Below are 19936 nucleotides of genomic sequence, written 5' to 3' on the forward strand. Positions count from 1 at the left end.
CCCTCCCCCTTCGAGTGGAGCATGGGATACCTTTGTCACTTACCGGTTTCCAGCTGCTGAGATGGTGGACCATGAAGAATCCTTACCAACTGGAACCTAAACACCAGGGGCTAGAACATGAGTTCTTGAAAAGTGGGGCAGGGGTATAGTGTGGATCATCCCATTGCATATAGATGCACCACAATCTCCAAGTGAAATTTGGCACATATCACTATCTCACACTCATACATCTTTCTGTCTTTGTCATTCTTCCTACTCCTGCAGAGGCCTGGACCCCCTGTATCTAATGGTAGAGTAGTTGTATCGCTGTGATGTATCACTTAAACACCCTACTCCCACAGCAAGCAAGAGAATCATAGTGTCTGATGATTGAGTTGTGGTTGTAAGTATCCATGCTAATTGTGTCCAATAAACCAATATATCTACCCTTGGTGAGTTGAGATGAGATGTAATATCTCATGAGTGTGCCTCTATGGAGTTCTTGCCATATGGTGTCACACCCTGTGGTCTTCCTTTGGCCACTTCTGAGTAATTGGTCCAGGGCTCTTTGTTTTCGAACCTTGGATCTCCTTTCTCAGGACCACTCCTATCATATCACCCTACTAGCTTGCCATGTTCCACAGGTGATGACTGCAGTAGCAGATCAATTGTCTTGATCTAAACAAATTCCCCCAACAAAATAGATGCATCACTAGGTTTTCTATTGAATTGGCTCTCATTTTGAAGGTGGGAAAGTAGAGAATTATGGGTAGTGATACAAATTCTGCAATGTCTAAAGGAAATGAGGGAATTTTTAGTTATATGTTTTGTTGACAGCCTCAGTTCCAACTAAACAAGGAAAGGCCTGCTGTAATTACATGTTTGAAATTAATTCTGAAAAATGTAAAATTTGACAGAACTGTAAGAGCTCAGTGTTGAGCCTTGGTTTGTTATCAAGTGAGTACCAGTCTAAAACTTTAGACTTGATTGATCTCCTGACTTTAGGATTCAGTCAAGCTCCTAAGTATTAGAGATTGCATTATTGAAGATTTGATGTTAACTGTCACAGTTTTCAAAAGCAATAACTAAACAGGTTTATCTATCTGGTTATGACATTTTTTATGACTAATCAGACAGTTGATAAATAAGATTACAATGGCTACCTGTTCTGTTGCATTAGTTACCCAGTATAAAAAGATTGAATAACAATATTCATAAGTATACTTTAGTTTTCTAAAAGTTCTTTCCAAAAGGGGGATACTTTTGTTTTAATTTGGTTTTGAAAAATTTATCTAGGTTTTGATGTGGAAAAGATGTATAGAATAATACGTAAGTTACCATTCATTTAAAATCACATACTTATGAATTTCAACATGATTGTATTTGTTATAAACCATATCCTTCAAAATGTGTTTTCTGTGACTTTGCTCTTATTAGCAGGTTAGCTCAAGCTGTTGATTTTTTCTCAGGTAAGTAGAGTAATTTTGAGAATTATTTCCTATTTTTAGATGATTTTCTCAAGGTAAGTTCTTATTTCTTGGAAAATAAGGTTCAAATCTTGTGTTCAGAATGAAAAATTAATCATCTATAATTTGTTGTTGTACTACTTAATAATTAATTCATCTTCCAAATGTTGTATGCTGTATTTAAAAAATAAAAGCAGTTCCAACAAGTGTGCCATGTGTCGACTGGAGGTATGTCCAAGTTTTCCTTGATTTAGTACATTAATAAAATGTACCATTTATATGAATATTTCACCAGGATAGAGCAGATTTCATAAGTGTCTACTCACATACGTATGAAAGAAGAGATTTCTAACTGCCTCATATTCACAAGAAAGGCTTACGTTGAGAAAGATATCTTTTTTTCCTTAATTTGTCTTTGTGTGTGTCTGCTTATGGGTTACTGTAATGTGCTAAGTGCCACATTTAAATATTACAGATTCGTGTTGCTTACATTGATTGGTCTCTTCAGTATTACGTGGTATACTAGCTTAGAATTTACTCTTTCACCTCAAGATTTATGTACTGAATATAGACACTTTTAATCTTGAAGAGTAGTAATCGTAATGAATCTGTAGATAGAGAGTTTACAGATCAAAACTGAATGTCATTATCATTGTGATACAAAGTTTACGGATCAAAACTGAATGTCATTATCATTGTGATACAAAGTTTACAGATCAAAACTGAATGTCATTATCATTGTGATACAAAGTTTACAGATCAAAACTGAATGTCATTATCATTGTGATATCTTCGTTCATTCAGAGATGTTCAACAAAATTAAAACAATTTTTGTAATAATGAAAATAAACTGTGGTGATAATTTAATCTATCACAGAAGAGTCAACATGATAGGCAAGGAGAAATACATTAAAACATCTTACAAGTCTGACAAATTAACCTATAAAACAAGTCATTAATAGGTTATTAAATTTATTGATTCACTTCCTTCTGTGTGGCTTCTCAAGCCTCAGTGAAAATTGTACATTGAAAATTTTTTTTAAGTTTCTTTGTATCACAGTTTTAAAAATAATTCCAATTCAGTTTTCTTTATTGTATATCTTACAATAAGCAACTTAACCAACAAACTACTTAATTCATCATATCATACAAAAGTTTACCAACACTTTATTTTTGGTATTTCTTGTATTTGTAGTTTTTATAAATATAGGTATATAAATGTAGAGAAGAGAGTTTAAAATTGTCAGTCTGTAGTTTTTTCACATGTGGTACTAAGCACAATTGTTTCATTAACCCACTGATACACACCTGAAAGTGAGAGCTTATTGCAGGGATACTTTGGATGAAGCTTTTCTGTCCACTAAGCCACAGGTTAAAGCGAAGCCTCGAGAAACATCATCAAGAGGATAGGTAAGAGCGCCAGTGTATTGCATGACTGCCTCTCTACAGTACTTCTCTTCACAATGCACTTGGTACATATAAGTTTATTTGATGTTAAATTATATTGTTTATGTCTACTCATTTCCTATCATGCAAAGAATTTCTAAGTTTCTTTAATTGTATATATACCATGTTTTATATTAAAGTTTAAAACATGTATCTACCTTTTAAGGTGTAGCCAAATTTCTTCATATTTATTGTTATTATTTAAAAAATTTTAAACTGTATTGTTGAAATTACTAATGTTGTTAAGAAAACATAATTTTTAACTATTCTACATTGTTACAGTGTTTGTGAGACTAAATTGTATAAACTTTCTCTTCTCAACATTTGAGATATACAGCTTCAGTTATTTCCTCTTGACCTTAGTAGTAGCTAAATAACAAAACTGTTTTTTGTTTGTTTACAACTTCACTAAGGTATTCTAGTGTGTTTGGTGTTAGTAGTAGCTAAATAACAAAACTGTTTTTTGTTTGTTTACAACTTCACTAAGATATTCTATTGTGTTTGGTGTTAGTAGTAGCTAAACAATGAAACTGTTTTTGTTTGTTTACAACTTCACTGAGGTATTCTATTGTGTTTGGTGTTAGTAGTAGCTAAACAACAAAACTGTTTTTTATTTGTTTACAACTTCACTGATGTATTCTAGTGTGTTTGGTGTTAGTAGTAGCTAAACAACAAAACTGATTTTGTTTGTTTACAACTTCACTAAAGTATTCTATTGTGTTTGGTGTTAGTAGTAGCTAAACAACAAAACTGTTTTTTGTTTACAACTTCACTAAGGTATTCTAGTGTGTTTGGTGTTAGTAGTAGCTAAACAACAAAACTGATTTTGTTTGTTTACAACTTCACTACAGTATTCTAGTGTGTTTGGTGTTAGTAGTAGCTAAACAACAAAACTGTTTTTTGTTTACAACTTCACTAAGGTATTCTAGTGTGTTTGGTGTTAGTAGTAGCTAAACAACAAAACTGATTTTGTTTGTTTACAACTTCACTGGGATATTCTAGTGTTTTTGCTTTTAGTAGTAGCTAAACAACGAAACTGTTTTTTGTTTGTTTACAGCTTCATTAAGGTATTCTAGTGTTTGGTGTTAGTAGTAACTGAACAAGAAAACTGTTTTTTGTTTGTTTACAGCTTTATTAAGGTATTCTAGTGTGTTTGATGTTAGTAGTACATATTTGTTTTTTGAAATGTTTATAGTTTATGGTGCATAGTTGTTTTGAAACGTTTATACTTGATGATATATAGTTGTTTTGATATGTTTATAGTTAATGGTACTTAGTAGTTTTGAAATGTTTATAGTTTATGGTACACATAGTAGTTTTGAAATGTTTATAGTTTATGGTACATAGCAGTTTTGAAATGTTTATAGTTTATGGTACATAGCAGTTTTGAAATGTTTATAGTTTATGGTACACATAGTAGTTTTGAAATGTTTATAGTTTATGGTACATAGTTGTTTTGAAATGTTTATAGTTTATGGTACATAGTTGTTTTGAAATGTTTATAGTTTATGGTACACATAGCTGTTTTGAAATGTTTATAGTTTATGTTACATAGTTGTTTTGAAATGTTTATAGTTTATGGTACATAGTTGTTTTGAAATGTTTATAGTTTATGGTACATAGTTGTTTTAATAAGTTTATAGTTTATGGTACATAGTTGTTTTGAAATGTTTATAGTTTATGGTACATAGTTGTTTTGAAATGTTTATAGTTTATGGTACATAGTTGTTTTGAAGGATTATTTCAGCATTCAACTAATTAAAAATTTATCACGTTTTGTGATTTGGTTTATTTTTAAATTTTCACCATTTACATAGTGTTTCTATTACATGTATTATATTAGTGTTTGTATTACATCTTGGAGTAAATTTAAATTACCAAAAGGGTTTATTGTACTTTTTTTATACGATATAAACAGTTGAAGATTTTTTTTAAAAAGTTAAAATAAAATTCAGGTAAGGTGTTCATTCTTCAGTGAAACTTAGTATTTCAGGTAATTTCATACACTTTAGGCTTTCATTTATGTACAACTCTACCATTAAAATCTTGTCTGACTCTTATTAACTTTGTACATAGTTCTTATAAATTTCATTTAATATGAAATAGCTTGAAGACATTGATTGCATTGGATTCAAATATCTAAATAATACATTTATAATTGTAGGTCACTACTAATTATGAATAAGAGCATTTTTTAGAATTATTACTTAAAGTACACATTTTCTAAGGTAAGTTTTCATGTGGCCAACACCCATCTGTTTTTGTTTATGTGAAAGTTAGTGTTTCTGTGTGCATCCTGCAGGACCAGTTATCTAAAGCAACTCCTGTGAAAGAAGGGATTGGAATGCACCTTCTTAAAAAGATGGGCTGGAATCCTGGAGAAGGGCTTGGGAAAAACAAGGAAGGCTCATTGGAGCCTTTATTATTAAATGTTAAGACTGATAAAAAAGGTTAGTCACATCTAATTTTATTTAAATCAACAGAAAAAGTTTAAAGATACTTCTATATGCAGTAAGAACAAAATTACTGGTACATTTTGAAATTGATTCACTTGTGTTATTCATCATTGATGAATAACTTTAAGTAATGTTAATACGCATGCGAAAGATCACACACATACATATTTATTTGTATGTTATCAGATACATGTATCACCATTTCAAATTTTCACATGCTCTAGTACCTTATAACAGACTACCTCTGACTCATGTAGTCCCATAATCTAGGAACTTGTGTTTTTTAAGAATCACAAAATCAATAACCATTTGCTCAATTGATCCAAATCAAGACTTTTCAGCCAACATTCTTATCACTCAGGATTAATAAACATGCTGTTACACAACTCCTTCACAGTTACTACTGTAGGTAGACATTCACTTGAAGGACGCACAACTCTTTCACTGTTACCACTGTAGGTAGACATTCACTTGAAGGACACAAAACACCTTCACTGTTACCACTGTAGGTTGACATTCCCTTGAAGGACACAAAACTCCTTCACTGTTAATACTGTAGGTTGACATTCCCTTGAAAGACACACAACTCCTTCACTGTTACCACTGTAGGTTGACATTCCCTTGAAAGACACACAACTCCTTCACTGTTACTACTGTAGGTTGACATTCCCTTGAAAGACACACAACTCCTTCACTGTTACTACTGTATGTTGACATTCACTTGAAGGACCTACAACTCCTTCACTGTTAATACTGTAGGTTGACATTCCCTTGAAAGACACACAACTCCTTCACTGTTACTACTGTATGTTGACATTCACTTGAAGGACACACAACTCCTTCACTGTTACTACTGTAGGCTGACATTCACTTGAAGGACACACAACTCCTGCACTGTTACTACTGTAGGTTGACATTCACTTGAAGGACACACAACTCCTTCACTGTTACTACTGTAGGCTGACATTCACTTGAAGGACACACAACTCCTGCACTGTTACTACTGTAGGTTGACATTCACTTGAAGGATATCAGGAAGTTTCTAGTTTTGATTTTAAATTAATTAAACAAGATAATATTGTCTACATATCTGAACCAATAGAAAGGAAGGATATCAGGAAGTTTCTAGTTTTGATTTTAAATTAATTAAACAAGATAATATTGTCTACATATCTAAAGCGATAGAGAGGAAGGATATAAGGAAGTTTCTAATTTTGATTTTAAATTAATTAAACAAGATAATATTGTCTACATATCTAAACCGATAGAGAGGAAGGATATAAGGAAGTTTCTAATTTTGATTTTAAATTAATTAAACAAGTGCCAGTGGATTACATTTTTCTGATAAAAATTTCTCTCATTAAACTGAAACCTAGTATGAGTCATACTAAAAGTGAAAAGTTCCTGAAAACTTAAAATTTCAAAATGAAACCTAGGTCTGGCATCATTTTTTATACAGTCCAAAGCAATAAGAATGGGAACCTGTTTGAAGAGGAACTAAGATTAGAACAAATCACATAAGCATCAAGGCGAAAAAGCTTAAGTTTGATTACAAAACCTGCAAAATATTTTGTAAAAGATGCAGGTTTTGAAATGTATGGAGAAACACTGATCTAGAAACTTAACTATATTATAATAATAATTGAAAGCTAATACGATATATGTAAGAGGACATCATCCTTTTTGGACTTTAGAAAAAACCATATTATTTAACTTTAAAAAAGTTTATCTTTTAATTCACATGATTTTTAAATTTTCAATAACAAGTTAATCTGAAGATTTCTGTGGACTTTGATAGATTTCTCTCTAGTCCTAGATAATGCAATGAATCATTTATTATTAATTCTATCTGACTAACATATTCAGTTTTATCTAAACTACAACAACACTTCATTTATCTGCTTTTAGTAAAATGATATATTCAATATTTCTCAACATCTTTAGTTTTTGCTCTTATCTGGACAGATTTAACTTTTATCTTGTTACTAAAGATATTTTGTTTGTTGAATGAATCATCTTCATTTTTACCACCCAGTCTCATTACCTCTTTAATAATCTTCTTAGTTTCATGACCTCTTTAATAATCTTCTTAGTCTCGTGTCCTTTTTAATACTCTTCTTAGTCTCGTGACCTCTTTAATACTCTTCTTAGTCTCGTGTCCTTTTTAATACTCTTCTTAGTCTCGTGTCCTCTTTAATACTCTTCTTAGTCTCGTGACCTCTTTAATTCTCTTCTTAGTTTCCTGACCGCTTTAATACTCTTCTTAGTCTCCTGACCTCTTTAATAATCTGCTTAACCAAATTCTCCAATTCACATTTTAAATTAATGGGGTGTGACTTTTGGTGAAATAGCCAGTTCCTACCCCATCTATAAAACTTTTTGTTCTTCTGCTGTTAACTTACATTGAGAAAGATTGCAAATAGTTACCTGATTTACATTTTTAGAATAATCCTTATCTTGTTCAAGCTTATTAAACTGATCATACAGTTTAATTTGAAGAATTTCAAGTTTTATGTTTTGAAGTTGTTGTTTTTTATTATAATCAAGGAGTCAGCTTGAGAATGTCCTTCTCACTTCTTCTCTTCAAGTAACTTTCGTTACATATTTTCAAACATTCTTTGACATTTCAGGGTCAAAAATCTTAAACCCCGAAAGAGAAACTTAGAAATTAACTTAATAAATTTAGTTTCCCCCTCCTGTATCTTACTCAGCTTATGTGTTTCCCTGGAATATCTTATCAAGGCATTCAGCTATTGTGTAAGAATTCAAGCTCCATACAAAAGTCAGATAGATCACATAAATAGTACTAACACCAGTAGCTTAGAGAAATCCTGAACACTTAAGAGCACCGTCTATGAAATTACATATACACAGTGTTCAGCCACATACATAGGTGAATCCAGTCATCCAATCATGATGATTTCAAAGAACACATTTGTGCCACTCTAAATCTTGACAACAAAAAAGCCACCGTTGAACATTACATCAACATAATTTACGAAACACCTTATCGGATCAAATTTTTCGGATTTGTGATAGCTTTCATGATGGAAAACTTAAAGAATCTCTTTTGATTTAATCCAAAGGACCTTCCATTAACAGATATAATGCCTAGCCCCTATGATACTGTTAGTTTTTTATAACATTTACTTTTATGATCTGCGACTCTAATCCATTTAACAATACTTTTAATACTCTTCTCTGTGCACCCTTCTATTATATTGTAGTTTTATATTCTGTTCGATTACTATAATTTGAAATCAATTATGTAACCTGTGACATTCATAGATCTATAAAGGAAAGTGTCGGGTAGAATAAATAAATATTTATCTCACGTCTTCTTCAATCGGCACTGAAAGTTTTGTAAAATGATAACTGCACTATGACTTCATACTTGTAACCTGTGACATTCATAGATCTATAAAGGAAAGTGTCGGGTAGAATAAATAAATATTTATATCACGTCTTCTTCAATCGGCACTGAAAGTTTTGTAAAATGATAACTTCACTATGTCTTCATACTTGTAACCTGTGACATTCATAGATCTATAAAGGAAAGTGTCGGATAGAATAAATAAATATTTATCTCACGTCTTCTTCAATTGGCACTGAAAGTTTTGTAAAATGATAACTTCACTATGTCTTCATACTTGTAACCTGTGACATTCATAGATCTATAAAGGAAAGTGCGGGTAGAATAACTAAATATTTATCTCACGTCTTCTTCAATTGGCACTGAAAGTTTTGTAAAATGATAACTTCACTATGTCTTCATGCTCACCATATGACTCGAAAGACAATAACCTTTATGAAAGATTCATTCTCTGACTTAGACTTTTGTACTAGCTATGTAATGTTGAATAAATGAAATTTAAAATATTTACTGATAATCTTGTGTTTTTTATACTTACAGGGCTAGTGGCAGGAAGTGAGATGAAAAAAAAGCCAATTTTTACTGCTATTGCTAAAGACTTTTCAGGTAAGGCCTTTTCGTATACATTTAAGTAGTTTTATTTTACATGTTTTATTGTATGTGTATGAATTGATTAGTAAGTATTATATCAAATATATAAAATCGTTTTCTTCAAAAATAAAACTATACCAATTATACTTGACAGTCAGTATTATATGTTGAGAAAATTATCCGTTTTTCTCCACTACCTTACCTTTGCTATTTTGAAGATGTGAGCTACATGGAACTACCCATCTAGGCAGTGACGTCACATTTCCACATGGTCAAGCAGCTGAACTAGTTTTAGAAACATTAGTATGTTGAGCTCACCACAGGACATCAATGGTTTTACTGATCAAGTGTTGTGTTATTTTACTTTCCAGCTAAAAATTAAATGCTCAGTGGCAGTTACTTTGAAAAGATAAGTTGCAGCTACAAAACTTCAAGCCAAGCATTATTTTATAGAAATCCTATTAAATATTCCTCTTAAAAATTCCTATAAATTCTATATATTTTTGGGGCTCAACTGGTATGAAATATTTGTTGTTATCTTCTCTCTCAATATTCATCTGGCATGGCCTGGTGGTTAGGGCACTCGACTCACAATCTTTAGTTCACTGGTTTGAATCCCATCACTGAATATCCTCTACCTTTCAGCTGTGGGGGCATTATAATGTGACAATCAATCCTACTATTTGTTGATAAAGAGTAACCTAAGAGTTGGTGATGTTGACTAGCTGCCTTCCCTCTAGTCTAAACTAGAGATGGTTAGTGCAGTGAGTTATGATGTTGACTAGCTGCCTTCCCTCTAGTCTAAACTAGAGATGGTTAGTGCAGTGAGTTATGATGTTGACTAGCTGCCTTCCCTCTAGTCTAAACTAGAGATGGTCAGTGCAGTGGGTTGTGATGTTGACTAGCTGCCTTCCCTCTAGTCTAAACTAAAGATGGTTAGTGCAGATAAACCTTGAGTAACTTTGAGCAATATTCAACAAACAAACAAACTCTCAATACTCACTAGTTTTACAGTTATCATCCCTCCCTAAACTCCATATTTTTACAGTTATCATCCCTCCCTAAACTCCATATTTTTACAGTTATCATCCCTCCCTAAACTCCATATTTTTACAGTTATCATCCCTCTCTAAACTCCATATTTTTACAGTTATCATCCCTCCCTAAACTCCATATTTTTACAGTTATCATCCCTCTCTAAACTCCATATTTTTACAGTTATCATCCCTCTGTAAACTCCATAATTTTTTGTTATCATCCCTCCCTAAAATATGAAAGCTTTCCTGTAAAAGTATACTATGCATGGAAATTATAAACTTTGTATCATGTTAAATACTTTACTTTGCAGTTTATCCCATTTATCAAAAATGTTTACATTCAATTATTTGTTGGTTTCCATACATTTTAATGGTTTATTTTTATGGTTGATAAGGATGCTGATATGTAGGCCTATTTCATAATCTTCAATAAAAATATTCATTCTAAAATGGAATAATACTTGATATGTGTCTAAAGTGTGTTTACTGCAAATAATTAAAGTGCTTCGATATAGCATCTCTTCCCGTATTATGTTCAATTGTTATCGTATTCATGGCCTGGTGGTTTGGGCACTCAGCTCACACACTGTGGGTTGCACATTACTATCCCCGTCACCAAAAACACTCACTCTTTCAGCCATGGGGGAGTTATAATGTGACAGTCCATTTCACTATTCATTAGTAAAAGAGTAGCCCTAGAGTTGGCGATGGGTGATGTTGATTAGCTGCCCTCCATCTTGTCTATAACTGCTAAGAAAGCCCTCATGTAGCTCTGAGCAAAACTATGAACATCATATTATGGTGACTCATATTACGACTCACAAACTTCTTAAAATTCTTACCATTAATGTGGCCTCACGTATGAATTAACATGACGTAAATATTAGCTTATTTTTCGGTCTGTGTGATCTCATATCAAATAGAAGAAAAAGAAAAATACATTTTTAATCATAAGCTATAAACTCCTAATCATTCATAAAGGGTGTAGTTAAATAGATGGCATAGTAACTGTAAGAAAGGAAGTGGGCCGTCTTAGTTATTTTGGGTCTTTGATTCATGCTCTGTAGTGGATTATACAATTGATGTTAAAAACTAGTTTACATGATGTAACTTAAAGAGTGCTTTAGCTTTTAAGGATATCAGTTATTACCCTGCTGAGATGTTGGTTCAACGATTATTTATTGCTTTTTTTTTTTAATAGAACAGTAAATTTTGTCTCGGGTAACAAATATATGGCATTAAGCTGAAATAAATCTTTTGCTTCTTTCTAGTTAGGTATATATATATGTTATTGGCTTCAGCCCATCCTGAACAAGTAGAGTAAATGAACTTGAAAATATAATTATGTGACAGAATTTTATTTATTTTAGGTAAACATCCTGTATCAGCCATAATGGAACTTTGTACAAAGAGACGTTGGGATCCTCCTCAGTTCAGTCTAGTTGATGAAAATGGACCTTCCCACAAAAAGACATTTCTGTTTAAAGTAAGAATAGATAGATGTTGACATTAGTTGTGTTATCAGCCAGTTCTTCACAACTTGATGTAACAGATAGATAGACACTTTGACAACTTTATACATAGATAGATAGACTTTCACATTAATTCTCTTATCAGCCAGTTCTTCACAACTTGATATGACAGACATGATAGACAGTTGGACAACTTTACTTTATACATAGATAGATAGACTTTCACATTAATTCTGTTATCAGCCAGTTCTTCACAACTTGATGTAACAGATAGATAGACAGTTTGACAACTTTATACATAGATAGATAGACTTTCACATTAATTCTCTTATCAGCCAGTTCTTCACAACTTGATGTAACAGACATATAGACAGTTGGACAACTTTACTTTATACATAGATAGATAGACTTTCACATTAATTGTGTTATGAAACAATTCCTCACAACTTGTAGTAACACACAGATAGACAGTTGGGCAACTTTATAGACAGATAGATGTTCACATAAATTACACAGGCCACCGATGGTTTTATTGTAATTCCTGTATGTTGAGTCCGAAAATGATATCCATTTTTCTTCATCGTGTATAGATTTTTCACACATGCACTTTTACATTAGTGAATAATTTTCACTGAAATTGGGTCACATTTTATTATGCTTACAATGTTGACAACCACTGGCTATAGATTTCTCTAGACCAATCGTGAAGTGAGAGTCTTATCAATCATTCTAGAACCACAAGAAACACACCACTAGTATATTAACAGTTAACAGGCCGCACGATGTCATTTCTGGATAGTATTTGTTTGTGTGTGTGTGCGCACTTTGACATTATTTTTCTCTCTCTTCAATATTATTTATTCATTGCTAGGGCAACAAGAGATTGTGTAAATACTTAAACATTCTGTAAAGAAACAAAGGAAAAACATTACATAATTCATTCAAAAATCGTATTAAGCATATTTTTGAATGAAACTTGGGGCCCAAGACAAATCTTGGGCTCTGCACAAAGTTTGCTCCATTTGTGTCGAGGAATTGAGAAAATTGACTACAGGTAAAAAAAAATCTTTGTCTTTTGAGATTCCAATGGTCTGGTGTGAGCCAAGAAACCACGGAGATGACTGCTGTTTTTGCTCATGTAACGTGCAAGGCTACAAAACTTGAAATACAAAGGAAATTTCTTATCTGAACCTTCAATCTATGGCTCATGGACCTGATTTACCTGTACCTACTCCAATCAATAGAAATGATGATAGGGATTGTTTTCAACCTGAAACGTATGTTGAACCACAACTTTTCACAAAAGAAGAAGTTAATGATTTGATGAGAGATTTGAACCTTCCAAAGGATTCTTCAGAGATCTTGGGGTCCAGACTTCAGGCTAAGAGCTTACTTTCTCCAGGGACATCATTTTAATGGTACAGAAATCATGAGAAAGAGTTAATACCATACTTACTGCAAGAAGGTTCACTGGTTTATTGTAACAATATTGCTGAATTAATACCAATGCTAGGAACTGCAGTCTATGAACCAAGTGAGTGGCGATTGTTCATTGATTTCTCCAAAAGAAGTCTAAAAGATGTTCTCCTTCACCATGGTAACATATATACATCTGTTCCTATTGCTCATTTGGGTCACTTGAAAGAAACGTACAAAAGTCTCGAACTTCTTAATAAGGTCAAATACAAAGAACATGGTTGGCTACTTTGTGGAGACTTAAAAGTCCTTTGTGTGTTGTTGGGTCAACAATCCGGTTATACTTGATTTTTCCAAGCCCGTTCCCATTGCTGTGGTTGCGTAGAGGGGAAAGGTTAGCACTGGATAAAGAATGAATGGCCATGAAGAGTCAGCCTGATACCAGGATCGAAAAACATTGAATGTGAAAGTTTGGTTGACACAATGAAAGTCCTATTACCTCCACTTCACATAAAATTGGGCTTGATGAAGCAGTTTGTAAAGGCCTTAGACAAAGATGGCGACTGTTTCAAGTATCCATATGGGCAATTCCCAGCTCTTCCAGAAGCAAAATTTAAAGAATGTATTTTTGTTAGGCCTCAGATTAAGAAATTGACTTCGGATGAACAGTTCAAAAGGACAATGAGGAAAGTTGAAAAAGAAGCATGGCTTGCCATTAAAGATGTTATTGACAAAGTTTTAGGAAACAACAAGGATCCAAATTATGAAAATATTGTCAATATCATGCTTGATAAATTCCAATAATTGGATTGTAATATGAGCTTGGAAATTCATTTCTTACACTCACATATTGACTATTTCTCTGAAAATCTCGGTGCCTTCAGCAAAGAACAAGGGGAAAGGTTTCATTAAGACATCAGGGAAATAGAGAGGAGGTATCAGGGAAAGTGGAACATCAGCATGATGGCTGATTACTGCTGGTCATTGAAACGAGATGCTCCAGACGCAATACATAAAAGAAAGACCACAACATGTAGTTTTGTGACTAAAAGACGTAGATTTCACAAAGAAATCAAGGTGAATGAGGATGCATATTCGTTTCACATCAGTGTTTTTTCCTTTTCTTCAGTTTGTTTGTATTTTTGTTAACAAATGCAATAATAAAAAATGTTCATTGTGGTAAACAAAAATAATAATTTGATCTAACTAAGAGTTTTGTTTTCTTCCCGATTTGTAAAAAATCCTTATGTGATAAAAAATTATATATTATTTTTGAAATCTGCATAGCTGAATTATGTAAAATCTGTTATTAAAACCAAAACAACTTTTATGAAGTTTAACTTTGCAGTCCTGTGTTATGTTATCAGCCAGTTCCTTAAAACTTGTGGCACCTTGGACAACTATGCTGTTTAGGTAGATAGATGTTCACATTTTTTGTGTTATCAGCCAGTTCTTCACAACTTGTGTTAACACACAGATAAACAGTTGGACAACTTTGCTCTATATGTAGATAGATTTTCACATTATTTGTGTTATCAGCCAGTTCCTTACAACTTGTGTTAACACACAGATAGACAGTTGGACAACTTTGCTCTATAGGTAGATAGATGTTCACATTATTTGTGTTAACACACAGATAGACAACTTTGCTTTATACGTACACATCAACATTAAATGTGTTATCCTTCGTTCACAGGTTCGAGTGAATGGTATAGAGTACCAGCCTGCTGTTTCTAGCCCAAGTAAAAAACAAGCAAAAGCTGTAACAGCTACTGTTTGTCTGCAGGCTTTGGGAATTCTTCCTCGAGATTTGGACAACTCCTTGTAGTTCTGTGTTGAAACACTCTTTTTATCTCATCTCAAGTGGAAACTGTTTGATATAAGACTGGGAAACACTTCAGTGTGTTGTAATTATTAAAGTAAAAGTTTTGTTGTGTGTTACTGTGTGAGTATCTGTGGTTTGGGTTGAGAAATATTACGAACAATTCAGAACACTTTCAACTTGTGCCGTTTGTGCATACTAGAATGTTAATTTTCAATTTTTATTATGCTGGTTTATGTAGTTCATTTTAATAGAAAGACAAAATTACCATAGTGCTATGTGTACTTACTGAGAACTACCATAGTGCTGTGTGTACTTACTGAAAACTACCATAGTGCTGTGTGTACTTACTGAAAACTACCATAGTGCTGTGTGTACTTACTGAAAACTACCATAGTGCTGTGTGTACTTACTGAAATCCAACCATTCTTAAACATTATCCTAGAACTTCTTTCTGTGTTAAGGTTGAATAATTTTTCAATATTTCATTGTTTTATAAAGAACCTGCACTGTAAGGAAAGGAGCTGTAAAAAACATGATTTATTTTAGATATATGAGTTACATGTAAGTTTGTCTATTAGCAAGCTAGAGCTTCTTACTAGTTGGAAACCAAGAATTACTTCTCAATATATAATTTACTGAGTGTATTTATGAAAGTGTTCAGTTTGTAACAGAACAAAATTATAGTTCGTGTTTTTAAGTTTTAGTCTCGAGAGAAGATCTTGTAAAGTTTGATATAAAACTAGCAAGTGGTTTTTTGTTGAAGTTTATTAGCTGGTAATGAAATCATTTAAATATTTAAGGTTATAACCTTCATTATCACTTATAAATATTTCATCAAAAATTTTTAATTGAAAATAATCCACAAACTAGTTTCAGCTCATAACTCTATCTGAGTAAAAGTTTTCATTGTAAAGTAAGTAACTGTTTGTAACTATTACAACTATCGTTTTTATTTGTGGTTAGTAGATTTGTTTAAGCATACCACAATTTTAGTTCAAGAAGCACAGAAGTCAGGATAATTTACTCTTCCCCCCCCCCCATCAGTTATAAGGTATTACTAATAAACTTGAAACTGCACCCATATGATATTATCAGGTAAGGAACACCAAGACATAGTAAAGATATAGGTATGTAAGTCAATGTTAAATGTATCACTTACTGCTAGTATTAATAAAACTACTTGTTATCCTTGTCCCCTGTCTGTGTTTCTGTACACATATCTTGAAAACTAATAGGCAGATGTACACACAAGTTTTACATTAGATGGAAAATCAGTATGGGATGGTCCTCCCCAAGATTGGTCTGGATCCGGATTCTGGATCACTTTATATAATGGGAAGATAGGGAATTTTCGCAGTTTTGAGTTAATAAATGTGTGATCAGATTTGTAACAATTTTCATGGGCATACTAAGGTTGAGACACCTCACTGCACTACAAAAAAATTATCTAGATCATTGATCATTTTGGATCTGAAAAGGATTTTCTGAGTTTTCAATAGTGAAATTTGATGCTGTCCTATATAACCACATGCAATCTTCAAAGAGAGCAGCAGGGCGAGGGTAGACACACTCTCTGGTTGATCTTGATTATTTTACTTATATTATGTTTCAACAATTTTCTCTTTCTCGGATACAACTAAAAATTAACTTTAAAGAATGTTCAGATGATCCAGATCGTAAATGGAAGCAGTTGTTTAATGTTTGTAATATAACCAGAACACGGTTTTTAAATAGAAGTAGCTGTTTAATGTTTGTAACTTAACCAGAACACTGATCTTAAATAGAAGTAGTTGTTTAATATTTGTAACATAACCAGATCACGGATCTTAAATATAAGTAGTTGTTTAATGTTTGTAACATAACCAGAACACAGATCGTAAATAGAAGTAGTTGTTTAATGTTTGTAACATAACCAGAACACAGATCTTAAATAGAAGCATTTGTTTAATGTTTGTAACATAACCAGAACACAGATCTTAAATAGAAGCATTTAATTATTGTATGTCACAAAACCAGAACACAGATCTTAAATAGAAGTAGTTGTTTAATGTTTGTAGTATAACCAAAACACATATTTTAAATAGAAGTAGTTGTTTATTGTTTGTAACAATACCACAACACAGATCTTAAATATAAGTAGTTGTTTAATGTTTGTAACATAACCGGAACACAGATCTTAAATACAAGCATTTATTTTAATGTTTGTAACATAACCAGAACACAGATCTTAAATAGAGGCATTTGATTATTGTTTGTCACAAAACCAGAACACAGATCTTAAATAAAAGTAGTTGTTTAATGTTTGTAACATAACTGGAACACAGATCTTAAATACAAGCATTTGTTTAATGTTTGTAACATAACCAGAACACAGATCTTAAATAGAAGCATTTGTTTATTGTTTGTCACAAAACAGATCTTAAATACAAGCATTTGTTTAATGTTTGTAACAAAACCAGAACACAAATCTTAAAAAGAACTAGTTGTTTAATGTTTGTAACATAACCAGAACACAGATCTTAAATAGAAGTAGTTTTTTAATGTTTTAACATAACCAGAACACAGATTTTAAATAGAAGAACATGTTTATGGTTTTAACATAACCACAACACAGATCTTAAATAGAATTCGTTGTTTAATGTTTGTAACGTAACCAGAACACAGATCATTAATAGAATTAGTTGTTTAATGTTTTAACATAACCAGAACACTGATCTTAAACAGAATTAGTTGTTTAATGTTTGTAACATAACAAGAACACAGATCTCAAATAGAAGTAGTTGTTTAATATTTGTAACATAACCAGAACACTAATCTTTAATAGAATTAATTGTTTAATGTTTGTAACATAACCAGAACACGGATCTTAAATAGAAGTAGTTGTTTAATGTTTTAACATAACCAGAACACAGATCTTAAATAGAATTAGTTGTTTAATGTTTGTAACATAACCAGAAAACAGATCTCAAATAGAAGTAGTTGTTTAATTTTTGTAACATAACCAGAACACAGATCTTTAATAGAATTAATTGTTTAATGTTTGTAACATAACCAGAACACAGATCATTAATAGAATTGGTTGTTTAATGTTTGTAACATAACCACAACACGGATCTTAAATAGAATTAGTTGTTTATTTGTTTTAAAATAACCAGAACACAGATCCTAAATAGAAGTAGTTGTTTAATATTTGTAACATAACATGAACACGGATCTTAAGTACACGCATTTGTTTAATATTTTGTAACATAACCAGAACACGGATATTAAATAGAATTAGTTGTTTATTGTTTGTAAAATAACCTGGACACAGATCTTAAACAGAAGAACATGTTTGATGATTTAACATAACCAGAACAGAGATCTTAAATAGAATTAGTTGTTTAATCTTTGAAACATAACCAGAACACAGATTTTAATTAGAAGAACATGTTTAATGTTTGTAACATAACCAGAACACGAATCTTAAATAGAAGCAGTTGTTTAATGTTTGTAACATAACCAGAACACAGATCTCAAATAGAAGGAGTTGTTTAATATTTGTAACATAACCAGAACACAGATCTGAAATAGAAGAACATGTTTAATGTTTTAACATAACCAGAACAAGATCTTAAAAAAACATTTGTTTAATGTTTGTAACATAACATGAACACGGATCTTAAATAGACGCATTTGTTTAATATTTTGTAACATAACCAGAACACGGATATTAAAATGAAGTAGTTGTTTAATGTTTGTAATATAACCAGAACACAGACCTTCAATAGAAGTAGTTGTTTAATGTTTGTAACCTAACTAGAACACAGATCTTTGATAGAATTGGTTATTTAATGTTTGTAACATAATCTGTACACAGATCTTAAATAGAAGAACATGTTTAATGTTTTAACATAACCAGAACACAGATCTTAAATTGAATTAGTTGTTTAATTTTGTAACATAACCACAACACGGATCTTAAATAGAATTAATTGTTTAATGTTTTAACATAACCAGAACACAGATCTTAAATACAAATAGTTGTTTAATGTTTGTAATATAACCAGAATACAGATCTTAAATAGAAGCAGTTGTTTAATATTAGTAAAATAACATCAATGCAGATCTTAAATAGAAGAACATGTTTATGGTTTAAACATAACCAGAACACAGATCTTTAATAGAATTAATTGTTTAATGTTTGTAACATAACCAGAACACGGATCTTAAATAGAAGTAGTTGTAGTAATGTTTTAACATAACCAGAACTCAGATGTTAAATAGAATTAGTTGTTTAATGTTTGTAACATAACCAGAACACAGATCTTTAATAGAATTAATTGTTTAATGTTTGTAACATAACCTGAACACAGATCATTAATATAATTGGTTGTTTAATGTTTGTAACATAACCAGAACACAGATCATTAATAGAATATTTGTTTAATGTTTGTAACAAAACCTGGACACAGATCTTAAATAGAAGAACATGTTTAATGTTTTAACATAACCAGTACAAAGATCTTCAATAGAATTAGTTGTTTAATGTTTGTAACATAACCAGAACACAGATCTCAAATAGAAGTACTTGTTTAAAATTTGTAACATAACCAGAACACAGATTTTTAATAGAATTAATTGTTTAATGTTTGTATCATAACCTGTACACAGATCTTAAATAGAAGAACATGTTTAATGTTTTAACAAAATCAGAACACAGATCCTAAATAGAATTAGTTGTTTAATTTTTGTAATATAACCAGAACACAGATCCTAAATAGAATTAGTTGTTTAATTTTTGTAATATAACCAGAACACAGATCCTAAATAGAATTAGTTGTTTAATTTTTGTAATATAACCAGAACACAGATCCTAAATAGAATTAGTTGTTT

At 31.7% G+C, this 19936-nt stretch overlaps 1 protein-coding gene across 1 annotated transcript in view; it reads left to right on the plus strand.

Moving 5' to 3' along the window:
* LOC106472692 (protein SON-like) overlaps positions 1-16256 on the plus strand; it is a 27983-nt gene extending 11727 nt beyond the window's left edge. The window contains exons 2-5 of the mRNA XM_022401240.1: positions 5194-5341; positions 9261-9326; positions 11719-11834; positions 14933-16256. Coding sequence (XP_022256948.1) covers positions 5236-5341; positions 9261-9326; positions 11719-11834; positions 14933-15064 — 420 coding nt within the window. The 5' untranslated portion in view covers positions 5194-5235 and the 3' untranslated portion in view covers positions 15065-16256. The remainder of the gene's footprint in view (positions 1-5193; positions 5342-9260; positions 9327-11718; positions 11835-14932) is intronic.
* Positions 16257-19936: the final 3680 nt, after the last annotated feature.

The sequence above is a fragment of the Limulus polyphemus genome, unplaced genomic scaffold (genome assembly GCF_000517525.1).
Source record: "Limulus polyphemus unplaced genomic scaffold, Limulus_polyphemus-2.1.2 Scaffold5529, whole genome shotgun sequence".
Lineage (NCBI taxonomy): Eukaryota > Metazoa > Arthropoda > Merostomata > Xiphosura > Limulidae > Limulus > Limulus polyphemus.